The sequence below is a fragment of the Pseudonaja textilis genome, chromosome 2 (genome assembly GCF_049901715.1).
Source record: "Pseudonaja textilis isolate UNSWEBS1 chromosome 2, rPseTex1.2, whole genome shotgun sequence".
NCBI classification, from domain to species: domain Eukaryota; kingdom Metazoa; phylum Chordata; class Lepidosauria; order Squamata; family Elapidae; genus Pseudonaja; species Pseudonaja textilis.
In genome coordinates this window covers 192,624,987-192,642,076 of record NC_141991.1, presented here as the reverse complement: position 1 = coordinate 192,642,076, position 17,090 = coordinate 192,624,987, and the positions used below count along the sequence as shown (strand labels likewise).

The following is a 17,090-nucleotide window of genomic DNA, read 5'->3' as shown; positions in this document are numbered from 1 at the left end:
GGCCAAGAGGTTTGTTGCAGCGCCTCAGGTTACCTCGAACGGCAGAGCGGCTGCGATTGGCTTCAATGAGTTAGATCCCGCCTTCCTCCCAGGAAATCTGACAAGAGCACGCAGCCGAGAGACGTAATTTTATTGGTCGGCTCTCGAAGGCTACCGGTCAGAGAGGCTTTTAAGTCCCGCCCCTCGCCTCGCTAGGCAGGGGTCTATACCTCAGCTTCTCCCTCTCGCTTGTTCTGTTTAGTTCCCCGTGAGGCGGGTTGGATTTTTTTTTTTTCCTCTCACGGAACGTGCACCAGAGCTTCTGCCGCGCTCTAGCTTCGGGGTTCCCCCCCACCCGCCTGAGGTTTGGGTGCCGCTGAGGAGAGGAAGGGAGGAACTCGAGCCGGCGCTTTAGGCCGTCGCCCGGCATTGGAGCTTTGGCGGTTGCTCGGCTTAACTGAATCCTTCGGCTTTCGAACGGCGCCGCTCCCAAGAGCCTGGGCCGGAACGGGTCGAGCGCTGTGGGCGAGCCGGGAGCGAGCGCCGAAGCGCGCCCGCCGCTCTGCTAGGCAGTTGGACGCGGGCCGCGCGGTCTCTGCGGACGCGAGTCCTGAGGTGAGCGCCCTCTTTGTCGCCTCGGTTTAAAGAATTGGGGGTGGGGGAGCGAAGATAGTGGCCTCGGGGGTCTCGCCAGCAGTCATGGCCGAAGTAAGAGGAGGGGAGGGTTGCTTGTCTAAGGTATAATTAAGGCCGCCTGCGGTTCCCTCGGGCAGAATAAGGACGAGGACGCCGGGAGAGCTCTTGAGAACCGGAGCTACTCTGCTGGGCCCCCAATATCTGTCCCGCGTGGAGTGGGTAGCGCCCTCCTCCGTATGCGCGCGCAATTGCCCTCCATCTCTCTCTCTCTCTCACCCCCTTCATTTCTTCCCCCCTTCCCTTCTCTCCTCTGCAATACACCGGCTTTCCAGTGCGGCGCCAGGACGGGGGCCCTTGAGTTCCTTCGGCTGTCCGCGAAGGTACTGTGGAGAAGAGCTTCGCCTCGTCTCCCGGTGCGAGCAGCGCTGCGGCCTAGATAACGGGGCGGAGGGGGTGGGTGGCTCGCCTGGCCGTGATCAGCAGGCCGAGGAATCGAGGCGAGCTCTGGGTTGGTTGAATGGTGTGTGTCCTCGGGAGAGGAGGAAAAACTCTCTGGGTCTTGGAGAGAATGACCTGCGCTGTGCTCGTCCTTCTTTTGTATGCGAGGCAGCTTTGGGAGACGAGGAGAGAGAGAGAGAAGGAGGATGAAAGGCATATACTGTTCTAGGGGATAGAAAAGCGCCAAGTAGTACTGGCTGTGTTTCTGAACAAAGCTTTTCTTCCCACGAGCCTCGCCCCACTCCTGCGACCCTGTTTGGATTTTCGTCAGATCTGAAGTCTTTTTGGTTGAGAATTTCTTGGAAGCATTATACTGTGTTCTTTTAAAGACTTTTGTCGGAGGCTTATATTCTTGGCTAAAACTAATATAAACAAGTGGGTTTCTCATTCTTATTGAGATGCTAAATATTTCCTAACCCTTAGCCTTTTGAAGGTGTAAAGAGACCTGTTTGGAATGGCTAACATACCTACAGGATGGGATTTCTGTTATGAAAGGGTAGATTGTGTTTTTGTTTTTAACAGTGCTGTCATGTATTTCTTTTGCCTGTTTAATTAAATGGTTTAATTGAAACTCTTAAGTTATTCTGTTTAAATTCTTTGGGGGAGGGGGGAGGGTCTATTGGTTAAAAATTTATTTCTAGAAAATCAAGCCTCTATGTAGCTTCACATTTTGTCAGGATAATAATGTAGTCAAGCTTCTTCTGGTAGCTTATCCTATGTGTTTGATAGCATGTAATCATCCAAACACACATCCTTTAAAATATGTGTAAAATTAGATGTTGCTCAAATAAAAATATGTACATTACCAACTCCAAACTTTGAACAAATTCATATTTTACCTCTAGTTTTGAATGCATATTCTTGGCAAACTGTTTGCCATGACCCTAACAGTCCATATTGTTCATTGCATTCTAAGTAAGAATAGCTATGAGGAAATAGTGCAAAATATTCAAGTTAGCTGTGCTAGCTTTATTATTAAAAGAACTTTCAACGTGCCCAGGTTCTGGTACATTGTTTGCAGAAAGTTATTTGTGAAAAAATGAAAAATACGATATCAAGATATTTCCCTTTCACAACATACTATGCCAAAATGTTTATTTTCCACAAATAAGGTTTCAACAAAAAAAATGGTCCTGACTAAACCCAAGTTTCATGAAAGTTCCCTGAAGCTTAACTAAGAAAAGCATGTACAATTCAAAGTATTATCTATAACAGACCTGGGCATTTTACGGCCTTGGGCCAATCTTCTGGTTGTTCCTATCTGGCCCATGTGAGGTTAATTGGAAATTAGAAATCAAATGTAAGTGTATGCCATGCTCACAATACAATTGCATTGCTTTTATTTTGAAGGCAATTGCTTTTTTTTTCAATTGATGTATTTGGGTGCATGCATGCTTGTATACCCTTCACAGCCCTATTTGGTTCAGCCCTCCACAGTCCCGTTTCTTATGCAGCCCCCTTGGAAAAATTAATTACCTACCCTTGACTACGGAGTGTTATCTGGGTCTGGCTATCTATGGAACTGCTTTCCTCTAAATGCCCTTTCCCATTTAATAGGTTCTGACTAAGTAGGTAGAGTTCCTTTCAGTAAAACAATGACATCTTGTGGGATCCAGTTGTGTACCTTCTCTGTTGTTGCTCTTCCTAAATATTTGGCACAAAGCTGGTTCTACTTTAAAAGGCACAAAAAAGTGACTGAGCAGGCCATAGGATGCAGTGTTTGTAATCATGCTTTATGGGGATTGAAACTTTTTAAATGTATTTTCCAATGGTGTCATTTAATTTTTTAAAATACCTTTTGCATTCTGGTTGTTTTCATTGAGTTTTTAATGTAAGCTACTTTGAGTCTTTCCAGTTTGGCAGACATATAAGGGTAATAAATGTTCAGTGTGCAGAAGCTTTCATTAAATGTGACATACTCATTATATAGTTTAATTAAAAGTATGTTTCACCAGCTAAATAGAATAGTATATATCTGAATTTGTATGATACTACTAGGAGAGAAGTGACAGTTACACTCTTACTGGCATTAGTTCTTCCTTGATTTTCAAAATTAATAAATGGAAAAAGGCATCCTATTTCTTCCTATATTGGGAAAATAGCAGGGCAAAAAATACCCATATATAAAATGCTATGACTGGTTATTGTAGAATAAGCTAACAAGTTGTTTGCTACTAGACAGACTTATTTTCGAGCAGGAATATGAAAAACTGTTAAATATAGGCCAACTGGTAAATAAGCTGCAAAAGTGCAACTCCGCATCCTTCATTGTTGCAGTGGACATTGTAGTGAGGAATAGTGGAGCTGCTGCACTTGAAAATATACTGCTTCTGTTGCAGAATATTGTTAAAAAGGAATTATGTGGCTATACAGTACCGTCATTCTTTGCAAATAAAATAAAGGACTTTCCTGTGTCTTCTTGAAAAACTGGTAAAATATCAGTGTTAAAATTAGAGACACATTTAGTCCTCATTCAAGGTTAGAACAGCACTGAAAAAGTGACTTATGACTGTTTTTCACCCTTATGAACATTGCCGCATCTCCCTTTGGGTGGTTGGCAACTGGCATGTATTTATGACACGTGGTCACCATTTGTAACCTTTCCAGCTGGCTTCCAACAATTCAGATTCACTAATGACCGTAATAATCACTTAACTGCAGTGATTCATTTAATTGTGGCAAAAAGGTCATAAAATGGAGCAAAACTTGCTTAGCAATGTAAATTTTGGGCTCAATTGTGGTCATAGGTTGAGGAGTACCTGTACTTTTGTTTTGCATCACTTTTATATTTGATAGCCTTTGTGATGACTTGTTTGTTTCACTCATAGGCTAAAGCCATATCACATGACTAAGGGAAAAGGTTGGGGTTGTCAGGATATGATATGTCAGAGTAAGGTCAGGGCCTTTGTGTATACTCATTTCACATTCTCTGATTCATGACATAGGTCTGTATAGAATCTGAGGAATAAAATTTAGGCAAATGTTTTGTAATTTCAAAGCAACAATTAGTCTTTCGCTATTGTGGCTGGAATATCAGAAAACATTATCTGCTGATTTGAAGGCTGAAAAATCTAGAACGAGTCCTCATCTTTTTTTTTTTTTTTTGAATGTGCTTAAAATTCATGAAAGATCCATCTGCTATCATCTTATGCATACATTAGAGTTAACCCTGTTGAGCTAAAAAGAATATGATTTGGGGAATTGAGTTGCAAGATAGATTTGCTCAGGTTCTATCAAACATTCAAATGGAAGTTACTCTTATAAATGGAAAGGGCTGTGAGAAAAGATGTATTTAATGAAATAGTCTTTTTTCACTTAACCTGTAGTACAGAAATGTCTCTGAATTCTATATTGAAAATATTAGCTTCTATTTTTAAGCATGCATATTGCTGAGCTAACTGCATAGTGAAAATGGGCCACAGCATAGCTTGCTTTAATATATCTTCTTAGTCACACTTCTAAAGGAAGTAGTATTAGCATCATGGGTGCTGCTATCAGATTGCTTGTTATGCAAAGGTGTTACACCAGCTCATATTTAATACAGCATATTGCACTTGTGTTAAATTTGTAAGTAGCTCAATAGAGGAAAACAAATTTAATATCTTAAGTTATTTAGCAATCTAGTAGAGCAAGAATTGCTAGAATACAACTCTACCAAGCAGCAATCCCATAGACTTTATTGTTCAAAATAGTTATGGAACATAGCATACATTTTTTAGAAAGTATCCATTTTACCACTTTTCAGTAAAACTTAACTTGAATTATCTTAGTTAAAATTCATTTGTCTAAAACTAAATAAATTCCTTTTTCAAAAATGAAAGTTCCTATTTCTATCTAAATTTCTGTTTTGTCTGTAAATTTGTTTTGCAGTCTTGTGATATATTTTGTGTGATATTTGTTACTGTGTAGTACCATTGATAGTTCTGTAATAAAATGTATTTAGACTTCTGAGAAATAGATTTATTGTGCATCCAATTTACTTTTTCAAAGAAACCAGACACAAGAATCAGACACGTCAGTTATGTTCAGTTTTGTTTAATTCCTGAGGTTCTTGTTTTTCAAGGAGGGGAAATAAATGCGCAGCATAATTTTTTTAAAAAAAATGCTTAATCAAAAGCTTTATTATTAAGGAAGATCATAGCATTCTTGGTACAGTGTGTTCTGATTAGAATAGAGTGTTCGATGGAGTGTTGTATTTTAAGATACTATTAATAAGGTTTTAAAATTTACTACAAGAACAACAATAAAAATACAACAGAAGTTACAACCCCATAGTTGAAACGGAATCAAACTAAAGCCAATTAAATGCCAAACAAAACAAAAGAAGAATCCACTCTGGTACCTAAAGTTATGTGTGAAGCCAGACATTTTGAAAACAATAAGTAGTCAGTATTCATATATAAAACAGACAAAAGTGTTTGGATTTGGCATAGTAAGCCTGATGGTTCCTCTGTGTGTAGCTCTCCTTTTGCGGGTGGATTCAGGAAAATTAGATATTAAAAAGTATGATTCAAGCATGGTAACACTGTGATTTAAAGTTACAATTTAATTTATTTAAAATGCATGAGGTACTAGTAAAAAAGTAAACAAATGTGGTGTGCTGTTGTAATTATATAAATACTTGGCTTCTATATTTTGGCATATTGTTTTTCACCTGGTATTTCAGCAACTTTTATATTACTTAGCCAAACAGCACTTCCTTAGGTGGAGGCAATGGCTTAAAAACTCTTGGCCGCTCAATCAAGGTTCTCATTGGGTAATCAGTATTAGAGGAGAACCCAGGTTCTTTTTCCTCCCCAATATGGCTTTTTGTCTGCACACATGCAGGGGGTTCTCAGTCACTTATGCCTTAATCATCACCTACTTTGACTATTACAGTGCCTTCTACATGGGGCTGCCCTTGAAAAGTATCTGGAAGGTCCAATTGGTTCAAAATGAGACAGCCTGGTTTTGCATGGTTTCATGGAGACACGTGTGTGTGTGTATGTGTCGCCTCTCCTGATGGAGCTTTATTGGCTGTTGACTTGCTTTTTGATACAATTCAAGGTGCCAATTGTTACTTTTAAAGCCCTACATGGTTTGGAGCCAGGCTCTCTTCATGAAGGACAGTCTTTTCACAGTTAGAGAGGGGAGGCAGGGAATGTTGCAGGGGCCCTCTACTAAGGAGGTACATCTGGTGGAATCTAGAACGGCCTTCCTCATGGTGGCTCCCTTTCTTTGGGGCATCATCCCTGGGGAGATAAGATTGGCCTCCATTTTGAAACTCTTGCAAAGCCCTGAAGCCCTGATTTCATCAATGGGCCTGAGGAATGCAGAGCGGGATGGACCCCATCAAGTGACTTATCTGATTGATTGTTGTTGCCAGGGTACGTGTGGAGGGTATTGTTTTACAGTGTGATATTAGGTTTTTATTTTTGTAAGCCACTCAGTCACTGAGATGAATGAGTGATCATATAAATTATAATATATAATCAAACAGTCCTTTATTAATAACCATAATTGGGACAAGGAACTTGGCCACTAAACAACGTGGTTTGCAAAGTTGAAAATCATGTGACCACAGCAACTATGACAGCAGTTCCAATTGTGGTTCTTAAGAAAATGGTGCATTCTTTAAGCACAATGTGACTGTGAGGTGTGACTTCCTGCTAACTTCCCCATTGTTTTTGCTTGTCAGAAGCCAGCAGTGAAGGTTGCAAATGGTGATCATGGGGTGCTGTGACTGTTGTAATTGTGCATTGGTAGCCAAATACCCAAATTGCAAGCATGTCACTCATCATAGGGACACTGCAATGGCTGCAACTTTGAGGACTGGCCATAAGTTTCTGTGTCGGTGTTTTTGTAACTTAGACCAGTAGCTGAATAAATGGTTATTAACAAATGAATACTTGTATATATTCTATTATCTGTTACATTTTTTAAATGAATGTAATAATTTGTAGTGGCTAGAAGAATTGTTTTGCTAGTAGCAATTATATGCTTAAATCTTCACTAAAATCCTTTTGTCAGGTGCTGTTTTGAAAAAAAATCATTTTTCCCTGTTTGAACTTATTAAAGAATTAACAACATAAACATTTTAAAGAAGTTAAATTAAAACTAAAGAAAAAAGAAAAAAACCTAGGATTAAATTAAAATTATTGCAAGATGCCAAAGAAAGAGGGCGTTTTGGTCTCCCAGATTGGGAAATATACTATCAGGCAGCATCTTTAACTTGGGTAAAAGATTGGATAATATTAAAAAATAGAAGATAGTTAGCATTGGAAGGACATAATTTACAACTAAGCTGACATGCCTTTTTATGGTATGGCAGACACGAAGCCCACAGCGACACCAGATTAGACAGGCATTACTTTTGGTCTGAAACAAAATCAAACCACAAACATACATAGAAACCCCAGTTTGGCTATATACGCTTGAAGCCTTAAGTACACCCGAATTTTTTTAGCCAAGTGAAAGCCATTACCTAGCAAGAGATCATAAATGAGGCAGAAGGATTAAAATCAAGATAGGAATTGAAAGACCAAGGGGTGGAATTGGAATGGTGGGCTTATTTACAAGTCCAAGGAATGGCAAGATGTGAAATAATGGGGGATTAGTAGACAACCCACGATATTGGATAAAATATTACTTGGATCAGAGGATAAATTGAGAAGGAAAATTTATATATACTTACTGGATTTTAAGCTGGTGGAAAAGTAGGGAAAAGAAATGATGAAATTTTTGGCTACTGTGTTAATTTGGATAATTGGGAAACTTTATGGGAAAGAAGAAAAAAAATAACACTAGCCACATTGTATAAGGAAAACATATAAAATATTTTATAGGTGGCACCTTCCACCAGAAAAATTGTCTAAAATGTACCCAAACACATCACTCAACTGCTGGAAAGATACCAAAGAATATGGATCATATTATCACATATGGTGGAAATGTAGGAAAACCAAGGAGTTTTGGTAGAGAATCCAGAAATGGCTTGAGGAGATGCTAGGTCATAAAATAGAATTCAAACCAGAATTTTTCCTACTTGGAATTATAACAGAAAAATACAATAAAGAGGAGATCTATTTAATAATTCGTATGATTAGGGCAGCAAGGGTAGCCTTTGCCCAAAAGTAGAAAAAGAAATTCCTTGTGAAAATGACGTAATAAAAAGATATGGACATGAGCTGAGATGGATAAACTGACCTGGAAAATGAAAGACAAAGACAAGATAGAGTATTATAAATTTTGGGATAAATTCTGTCAATGGTGGGAAAAAAGGAAGGATCTAAAATCAAAAGAGAATAGGGATGGCAGAACGGATGACCAGAACTGGGAAATATCATAGAAATGTATAGCTGTATAAATATATTTAAAGTATGTATTTTATGCCATACTATGTATGACAACTAGGATTGTTGGGATGGTTACACCATATTCAATGTTGGCTGTCTGACCATTGTTATATTTTGTAAATCTTTTTGTATGCTTTGCAATATATTGGTTATTTATGGAAAAAATACACTCAAAATTTCAGTTGATTATGAATGTCATATCTGCTGCATTAATCATTGCTTTGTTATGCCTAAGTTGATTACAACTTACAAGTGGTTTCTAAATAACTTAGTGTTGTGTTGATCTATAACTGAGCTATTATTTTAAGTAGAAAGCTGAATAACATTCCTGATGGTATTATTTAATGTTCCACTTCAGAAACAAAAGGTAATGAGTTTACCATTACCATTTTTTTCTTAGAACACTAATTCCTTCTTAATCAAAATTTTGATTTGAAAGCCCTATGATGGCTGTTTTAGCAATAATTATTTATATAATATTGGTATTTTATGCAAAAGTTCAATGTTTTACTGAAAATGTAATGAATTTGATTCACTCCTTTTTACCTTTTCTAAAATTCCTGGTATATTAGTATTTGAAATGTTTATTATTGTTGTTGCTGAAGAATTCCTACTAGAAGGTAACATCCTTTCCCTTTTATTTCAGATTGGAGGATGAACAATCTTTCATTTAGTGAACTCTGCTGCCTATTCTGTTGCCCACCATGTCCAGGAAAAATAGCTTCCAAACTGGCATTTTTGCCCCCAGATCCCACCTATACACTCATGTGTGATGAAAGTGGGAGTCGTTGGACTCTACATCTTTCTGATCGAGCAGACTGGCAATACTCTTCTAGAGAAAAAGATGCTATTGAATGTTTCATGACTAGAACCAGCAAAGGTAACAGGATTGCCTGTATGTTTGTGCGTTGTTCCCCTAACGCCAAGTATACTTTACTTTTCTCGCATGGGAATGCTGTTGATTTAGGTCAGATGAGCAGCTTTTACATAGGACTTGGTTCACGGATTAATTGCAACATATTTTCATATGATTATTCTGGATATGGAGCAAGTTCTGGAAAACCAACAGAGAAGAATTTGTACGCTGACATTGATGCTGCTTGGGTAGCTCTTAGAACAAGGTAAATAGTTACATTATTTTACAAAGTTAGTAGAATTTTTGTTTATTCTCATAGTGAATTTGACTGTGTGCATAATAGGCCTAGCAGAAGCCTTCCTGAAAAAGTTTATCTGAGCATTGGGAAAAGTCTGCAGAATGGACCAATTGTGGTATGGGGACTGAGGAGAAAGATAACAGTTAGTGGCTGTATGCCACAGTGACTGTAACCGTGCTCACATTTTCCCCTGCCAGTGTTATTCAGATTCTTTCAATCCTCAGGAAAGCTTTATTAGAGACTTGTAAAAAATAAGATGTGAGGAAATTGGATTCTACTCGCCCTGGTTTGCCCAGGCCTTTGAGAGATTTTACATTAAAAATATCTGTTCATATTGTCTTTTTTTAAATTCACTAAGTAAAATAACTAATTCATGATAAATAATGCTTTTGTTTATATTGTGACAATGCAGTTCAGATCAATAAGGTATAAAGTGTAGGTTAGTAAAGTATTAATATTGATTTATTTTCCATTGACAAGGAAAATCAAGTGAGAGGTGCTAATTGAACCAGTACTTCAGATTAATTCATAACTTCAGAAAATAAATGATTGAAATCAAGCTGATTTAGTGTGATAGGGATTCTACATCGAATGCTTTCTTATACTAAAGCATCATTGTTTAAGTTCCCATCATTCTACACCAGGGGTGTCACACTTGCATTGTCATGTGACATATCGTGATTCCCCCCCCCTTCGCTAACTGGGCTTGGGCGTGGCCAGCGTGTGATGTGTCTGACCTGCAGGCTTGATAGTCCTGTTTTAAGCCATCATGTAGTTTATTTAGGTGTAGCTGTATTACAGTAATCCATTTTGATTTGTAAACCATGTTATATGGCTTGCTATATGAACTGTGTCACTAGAGCAACAATTAATTTAAAATAATGGCTTAGTATTAACCTACCTATTGTGGCTCTTCTGTAGCTTGAACATTAAGAATGAAAGTTTTAGGCAGTCATTCTAATATGCATATTTGGAGACATATTTAAGGATATTTTTTGACATACTTTTTTTTAAATCTGGCTACCTCACAGATAATATCTAAGCCTTCTTATCTTCTTACTCTGTTCATTTTTATGTTGAAAAAATACATTTCAAATTTTTCTTAATTCCTTTGCTTTCTTATATCCTTCCCAACAGCACCTGTGCCACCCTTTCCTCACTGATTATAGTAGAAGCAGCAGCTGTTGCTGTTTTTTTTAACTTGCTGTATGCATTACTTACCTGAATATTTCTGGTTAAACCACACATGCAGTTTCAGCAATATCTTTGTGGATGGTTGCACTGTATTTTTCATTCTTGTTGTGGGTGGAGAGGAACAATATTTGTGAACAAGCTGTTGTCACACTTCTGTTTATCAAGAGCAGTTACTGTTTGCTCCAGTTAGTAGTGGGTTATCTTTTATTGCTGTTACTAGGCATGATGTATTTTTTTAACAAACTAATTTCTTAGTCTTTAAAAAATATGCAATTTAATTGAGGCTAGCTGATGTTTCCAACACATTTCTGTCTTCATCATTCCTAAGTTTTTCAAAAATATTTTTGCATTTTAAGGCACAGTCACTCTTTATGATTTAATGGTTTAATTACTTGGAAATTTATATAGAAAGAGGGATTTGTTTATTTGTCCTTACAAACTTGCATGTTAACTAAATAACCCCCTTGATTTTTTTTGACTGTGTACAGGATTCTATGTAAGTCTTGAGCCCTACGTAATTATTAGGACCTCTAGCTGAAACAAGATAAACCAGATCCTTGCCTAAACACTTATAAATTAGTAGGTCAGTGTCTGTTGTGATTTTATGATGGAGTAGGGATAAATAATAATTTAAAATTTGACCATACTTTGTATGCTTATTTGTTTTTAAAGCAGATGTTAGTAACAGCAAATGCATTTTAAATGTCTTTTTAGTCAGGTGACAGAAGTTGAGAATTGTATGATCTCTAGGACCTTTTATACTTTTGAGTAGTTCCTTGATCAGAATACTTCCTAATATTTCTTAATTAGAAATTGTGCAGTTACTAGTATACTTTTTGCACATGTTCTAAGATGGGGTGGGAGGAGGGTTGCTGATGCTCTAAATCAGCGTGCTTGAATTGAACTGAAATTTCTAGTTGTGTAAATGTAACATCACAGAATTACTCAGGCAGATGACAGCTGATGAGAATTCTGGTAGTACTCCACACACCTAGAAGTTGCCAACTTTGGAAAATACAGCTCTAAATATTGAAGTACTGCTTGCTCATTGCTTGTTTGGCTTCCTGACTGGCATTCTAGTTGGCATAAAACGGAAGTTGTCATTCAGCAAAAAAGGAGCATCATACATTCCTCTCACCAGAAAGAATGAGGTGATTCTGTTTGTGTATGTAAAATCAGTTTAGAAAAATGTAATTGGATTAATAAATTCCATGTGCTATGTTTTAGAAAGCAATATAGACATTGAACAGCCATCTGAGATGACAAGTATCTGTCAAATGTGGAATGCCATTTTTATAAGCTCATCTTTAGACACTACTTAAAAAAACATACTAATGACTATATTTTTAGTCTTAAAAGTATAATATTCTTGGTACATTTCACTTAAAAGTATTTGCCTTAATTTTTTGTACTTATTAAACTTTTTTACCCTTCATGAAGGGAATAAAATGATTTATTTTTTACATTCTGTAAGGTACATAATTTCACTATTTTACTTGCGCTTGTATATTTACTTTATTCATAGCATATTTCATCACTTTCATTTTTGTAATTTTTTTTATTTTATATCATATTTCATAACTTTGAAATTACATTAAAAAACTACTTTTTCAGATATGGAATTCGCCCTGAAAATGTGATTATATATGGCCAGAGCATAGGAACTGTGCCATCTGTGGATCTTGCTGCTCGTTATGAAAGTGCTGCTGTAATTCTTCATTCTCCTCTGACCTCAGGAATGAGAGTAGCTTTTCCTGACATAAAGAAGACATACTGTTTTGATGCATTCCCAAAGTAAGCTACTGTGCTTTTTTTAAAAAAAAATGTAGTTAGAAATTAGTTATCTCATCCATATACTCTTTTTTTTGCTTGAATGTCAAAAGAAAAATCATTAAATAAGAAACCTGTTTGGGGTAACTGGCCTTTTTTTTACTTTAATGCTGCTATATATCAGACAGTTAAAACATATTAAACAAAATCTATGGGTTGCAATAAGGCCTGCCCATCTGCACACAGGTAGTCCTTGACTTAGAGCATTTGTTTAAAGATTGTTTGAAGTTACAATGACATAGATATAAGTGGTTATGACTGGTCCTCACACTTAACAACTATTGTAGCCTCCATCCATGTAGTGCTTCCATCTTCCTCAAGTCTTCAGCATCATTAATATATTGCTGCAAAATATTGTCTTATTCTTTGAAACATGGAGGTGGTGTTGGGAAACTAAGGAGTAACTTCCCCTTAGAAAAAAACTCACTTTATAGTTTTTTCAGTAACAGTAGAATTCTGCTATATATTCACAGCAGGATACCAATCCTGTATTTCCCCCCCAAATTTTTTAATTTATACGTAAATTTGTGTGACCTGGTTTTGAATATCTCCACCAAATAAACTTCTAATGGCACCCTGTCAATAAAGCATGGTAAATATTCATTTTAACCATTTATGCATGTAAGACATCTGTGGAATTTTCTACTATGTTATTTTTTTCTTCTGTGTTTCTGTAGTATTGACAAGATATCTAAAATAACTTCTCCGGTGTTAATAATCCATGGGACTGAAGATGAAGTGATTGACTTTTCACATGGCCTAGCATTATTTGAGCGTTGCCAAAGACCTGTGGAACCATTGTGGCTTGAAGGGGCAGGACATAATGATGTGGAACTTTACGTACAGTATCTTGAAAGATTAAAACAGTTTGTATCACAGGAACTGGTGAATTTGTAAACTGTTTTGTTTAGTTACTTGTTGAAATTCATTGCTGAACTCCAGATCTTAATAGCCACAACATAAAACCTGATGGTTTTGTTTTCAAATCAGGTCAGTTGCCTTCATAAATGTACAGGTAAAATGATTTGTAAACATAATTAATGAAGGTTTTAATGCCAGTATTAACTGGAATTGTAGATGATGGAACAAAACCTGTGTAGTTTATATATTTTGTGCAAGTTTTCTTATGTACATAAGTCAATTTGCAAATCTTTTTAAGATGTACAAAAGTCTTAGAAGGAAGTAAAATTTTAATTATGTAAATTCTGATGCTGTAAACGTGTTGCCAAATGCTTTAGCATATCCCAAACAAGTTTATATACAATATTTTTAAAACATCTCAAAATGTGACATGTTCTGTTGCACAGGTATAATTGAAGCAGTTATAAAATACAAATAGCCATTGCATTTGAAGGAATAAAAAAGAATGAAGACAACCACTTGAATTTTACAGGCCTTATTATAGGGAGCAAATCAAAATAAGTATTTTATTACCTTGTCTTCTTCTCAATGTTTTTCTTTTCTTAACTGATTAATGGCCAAAAATGCTGTTTTCAAAGCACTGCTCTATTAATAAGGCCAATAGAAACAGAATAAGGAACCGATATCGGCAAGTAATCTAAGGAACTTTATATACAGCTATTTTAAAATAATCATGTAAAAATCTTCCAAAAAATCTAATCTTGATTTGAGTTTTTATATAGACAAACATACAAACTTACAGACTTAGTTGACACTTTGATTTGAATGTTTTACTAGAATTGTTTCAATTATTATGAAAAGTTTACTAATGTACTCCTCTACAGTAAAACAAATGTTGACAACTCATCATAAAATAAGCTGCCTTTCCCTAGAATACATTTTTGCTTGAATAAAATTAAAATATAGCCTGACTTGTAAGCAAAATAATATTCAAATACACACTGTGTTTCTAATTTTAAAGCCTTATGTAGTTAACCTATTCTGCTTATTCTTGTGATTGTCTGAGAATATTGTATGATGTATTGTAAATGCTTAGATTCTGATGTGTTTAACTCTTAAGAAAAATTCTACAATTCTGAAGTGTTTGTGCAAAACATAAACTGTTCCTGATTAGTTCTTTCTCTCTGAATACAGTAAGAGAGCACAATTTCTGATGTGACTAAAACATCTTGCTAAAATCTAATGATTCCTAAAACCTGGATCGATTTCTTGTTGCCAGAGCTTTACTACTTATAGCATCCACTTAGGGGATAGAAGACATTTGACAAGTGTATGCTCCCATTTTGAGCAAGCCATTGTGGCTTCTGATTAAATTGCTTTTTTGATTTTATAAATGAAGGAGTTAATATATTAAATATATAAGGCAAACTGTGAGTTGTCACAATAGCTAGCAAATGTTTGTCAGTTACAGTGTTAGAACTAGGAAATGTAATGATTCAATCCATACCATTTAAAAATAATATTTCAATTAATTTTAATATGTTTAATATGCCTAAGCCAACCTTCATGAAGTCTTTGTATCCCATGGCAATTTGATCATGCAGAGATTGAATCCAAGAAAATTTGCAACCAGTTCTTTGTTTGAGATGCTGTTTTACCAGTATAGTTTAAAGGAAATCTGTTATTGATATATTTAAAAATACATACCTTCTCCAGTTAAGAGTGATGATGCACTAGCGATTGGATTCAGTTTTAGTTATTAGTCCCATAGACTTAATGACTTCATTGGGTATATTCCAAAATCAATAAAATCTCAAATGATTTGAGCTTCAACATTGATCCTAAAAAGAAAATCAATTACTTTTTGGTAGTTTAACTTTTTGACTTTCAGATTAAAAATACTACATCTTTTCTCTAAAATGCTTAATAATTCAAATTAAAAGTTGCTCCAGTAAAGTTCAATTTAATATCAATACTGTTTCATATATCCTTTCTTAGAACAGTGGAATAAATAGTGACAAAACTGACTATCTACCAGCCAAAGATGTAGATTGGGATTGATGAATATATGAATTACTGTTGTGTGCTGGTACAGACAACTTGCCATTTCACAATAGGGTGTTTGCAACTGTATGTATCAGTAAAAGGCTGATTTATATTATTATGTTGCCCTACATTTTAGATTGTACTAGATTATAGATTGTATATTCTTTGTACTTACAAAGAATATACAATAGAATTTGCCATTCTGTATGATTTGGTTGTTAGGTAATGAGTTTTCCCCTAGTGGCTATTATAAACAGTAATTTACAGCTATAGCTGTCTGTCTCACAATCATCTGCATACATGTAGGAGAAGTATATGGGCAAAGTTGTGCATTTATTTATTAGCAGTAAAGAGATAAGTACTGCCTTGGGACGTGGCAACTTAAAGTCAAAGATGTAAACACTATACTTCCGTCCATTCCATCCATATTAAATAAGCATATGTTTTACTTTACCAAAACAAATCAGTGATGACTTTTAAGTAATCTGAATTATATATTTTGATGCATACTGGCTCTTATGGGGTGGGAGAAATATGATTCCATCTAATAGGACACAAGCATACTGTTAAAAAACAATATGTCAATTTTACTTACTAGTAAAATTGTACTTCTAAAACATATTTTGTACAGTAATTTTTAGAAAAAGGGTGGCAAATTGTCTCCCCCCACCGCAAAAAGAGACTTTAAGAATTTGGCAGGTGTTTAAGGCAAAACTGACAGTTCCAGATCGAATTTGTTTCTGGTTCTTCATTATTACTGACTCAGTCATGGTAATTTCAGCAGAACCCAGAAATAAAAGCCATTAGTGAAAAAAGCTTTGCCATCTTTATTATGGAATTGGTGGTTTTAAAAAAACTCTTTACACTAATATATTCACTTTTGTGCTGTATCAAGCTGGGTAACTATAAGGATCACTGATATGCTGCCCAATTGGATGCTATAGTTTGCAAGTAAATTGATGTAATTGTCTGGTTTAATACTGCACACTACCTCAAACTGACCCTATTACTCTTGGGTAGTTGAGCCTCCACATTTGGAAGTGTGGGTACAAGGTAATGATAGATATATACATTATTCCAGAAAATAGAGTAAACAATTTAAAGAAGTCTTGTAGGTGAAAACTGTTTAGATTAAGTTAAATCTTGAATGTTAATCTTTACTATGTTTGCTTGTGTTGTCCTTTTGTTTAACATTGGATTAATTCAGTGTCAAGCCTGGCCCTAAGCTTTACTCTGGAATTATTTCTGTTTTAAAAATCCTGCTAATCATTGTACATTCAGACAGCTCAAATAAAACCTAGCTTTTGATTACAGTGTTTCAATTTTTTTTATAAATGGTAATGGAATCCTGTTTTCAGCAATATTGTTTTGTAATTCTCACCACCATGTAATTTTGGTCTTCTTTCAGAAGATAACTGGAACATTTTAGTATGGTCTAAATTTAGGAAATATTGCTTATGGAACTTCTTTTGATTTGGGGGTATGTGTGCAATTGAAATTGTTGAAGTGGGAATAATTAAATTTCTCAAGTGCATGCTGGAGTTGGCTGGTTGACTAT

General features: G+C 35.8%; 1 protein-coding gene across 1 annotated transcript; it reads left to right on the top strand.

Annotated features, from left to right (window-relative positions):
- Window positions 1-157: 157 nt before the first annotated feature.
- ABHD17B (abhydrolase domain containing 17B, depalmitoylase) lies at window positions 158-16,843 on the top strand. Its single transcript, XM_026703796.2, has 4 exons — window positions 158-594; window positions 9,094-9,568; window positions 12,410-12,589; window positions 13,303-16,843. Exons 2-4 carry the CDS (start codon window positions 9,102-9,104, stop codon window positions 13,520-13,522), a joined length of 867 nt encoding a protein of 288 aa, XP_026559581.1. The 5' UTR covers window positions 158-594; window positions 9,094-9,101; the 3' UTR covers window positions 13,523-16,843.
- The last annotated feature ends 247 nt before the right edge of the window (window positions 16,844-17,090 follow it).

What these genes read in the sequence shown, in the direction of transcription:
- ABHD17B (XM_026703796.2), top strand. Translation starts at nt 9,102, where the DNA reads ATGAACAATCTTTCATTTAGTGAACTCTGCTGCCTATTCTGTTGCCCA. An exon ending in TGGGTAGCTCTTAGAACAAG is followed by an intron (nt 9,569 to 12,409) that starts GTAAATAGTTAC and finishes CTACTTTTTCAG; the next exon opens with ATATGGAATTCGCCCTGAAA. An exon ending in TGTTTTGATGCATTCCCAAA is followed by an intron (nt 12,590 to 13,302) that starts GTAAGCTACTGT and finishes GTGTTTCTGTAG; the next exon opens with TATTGACAAGATATCTAAAA.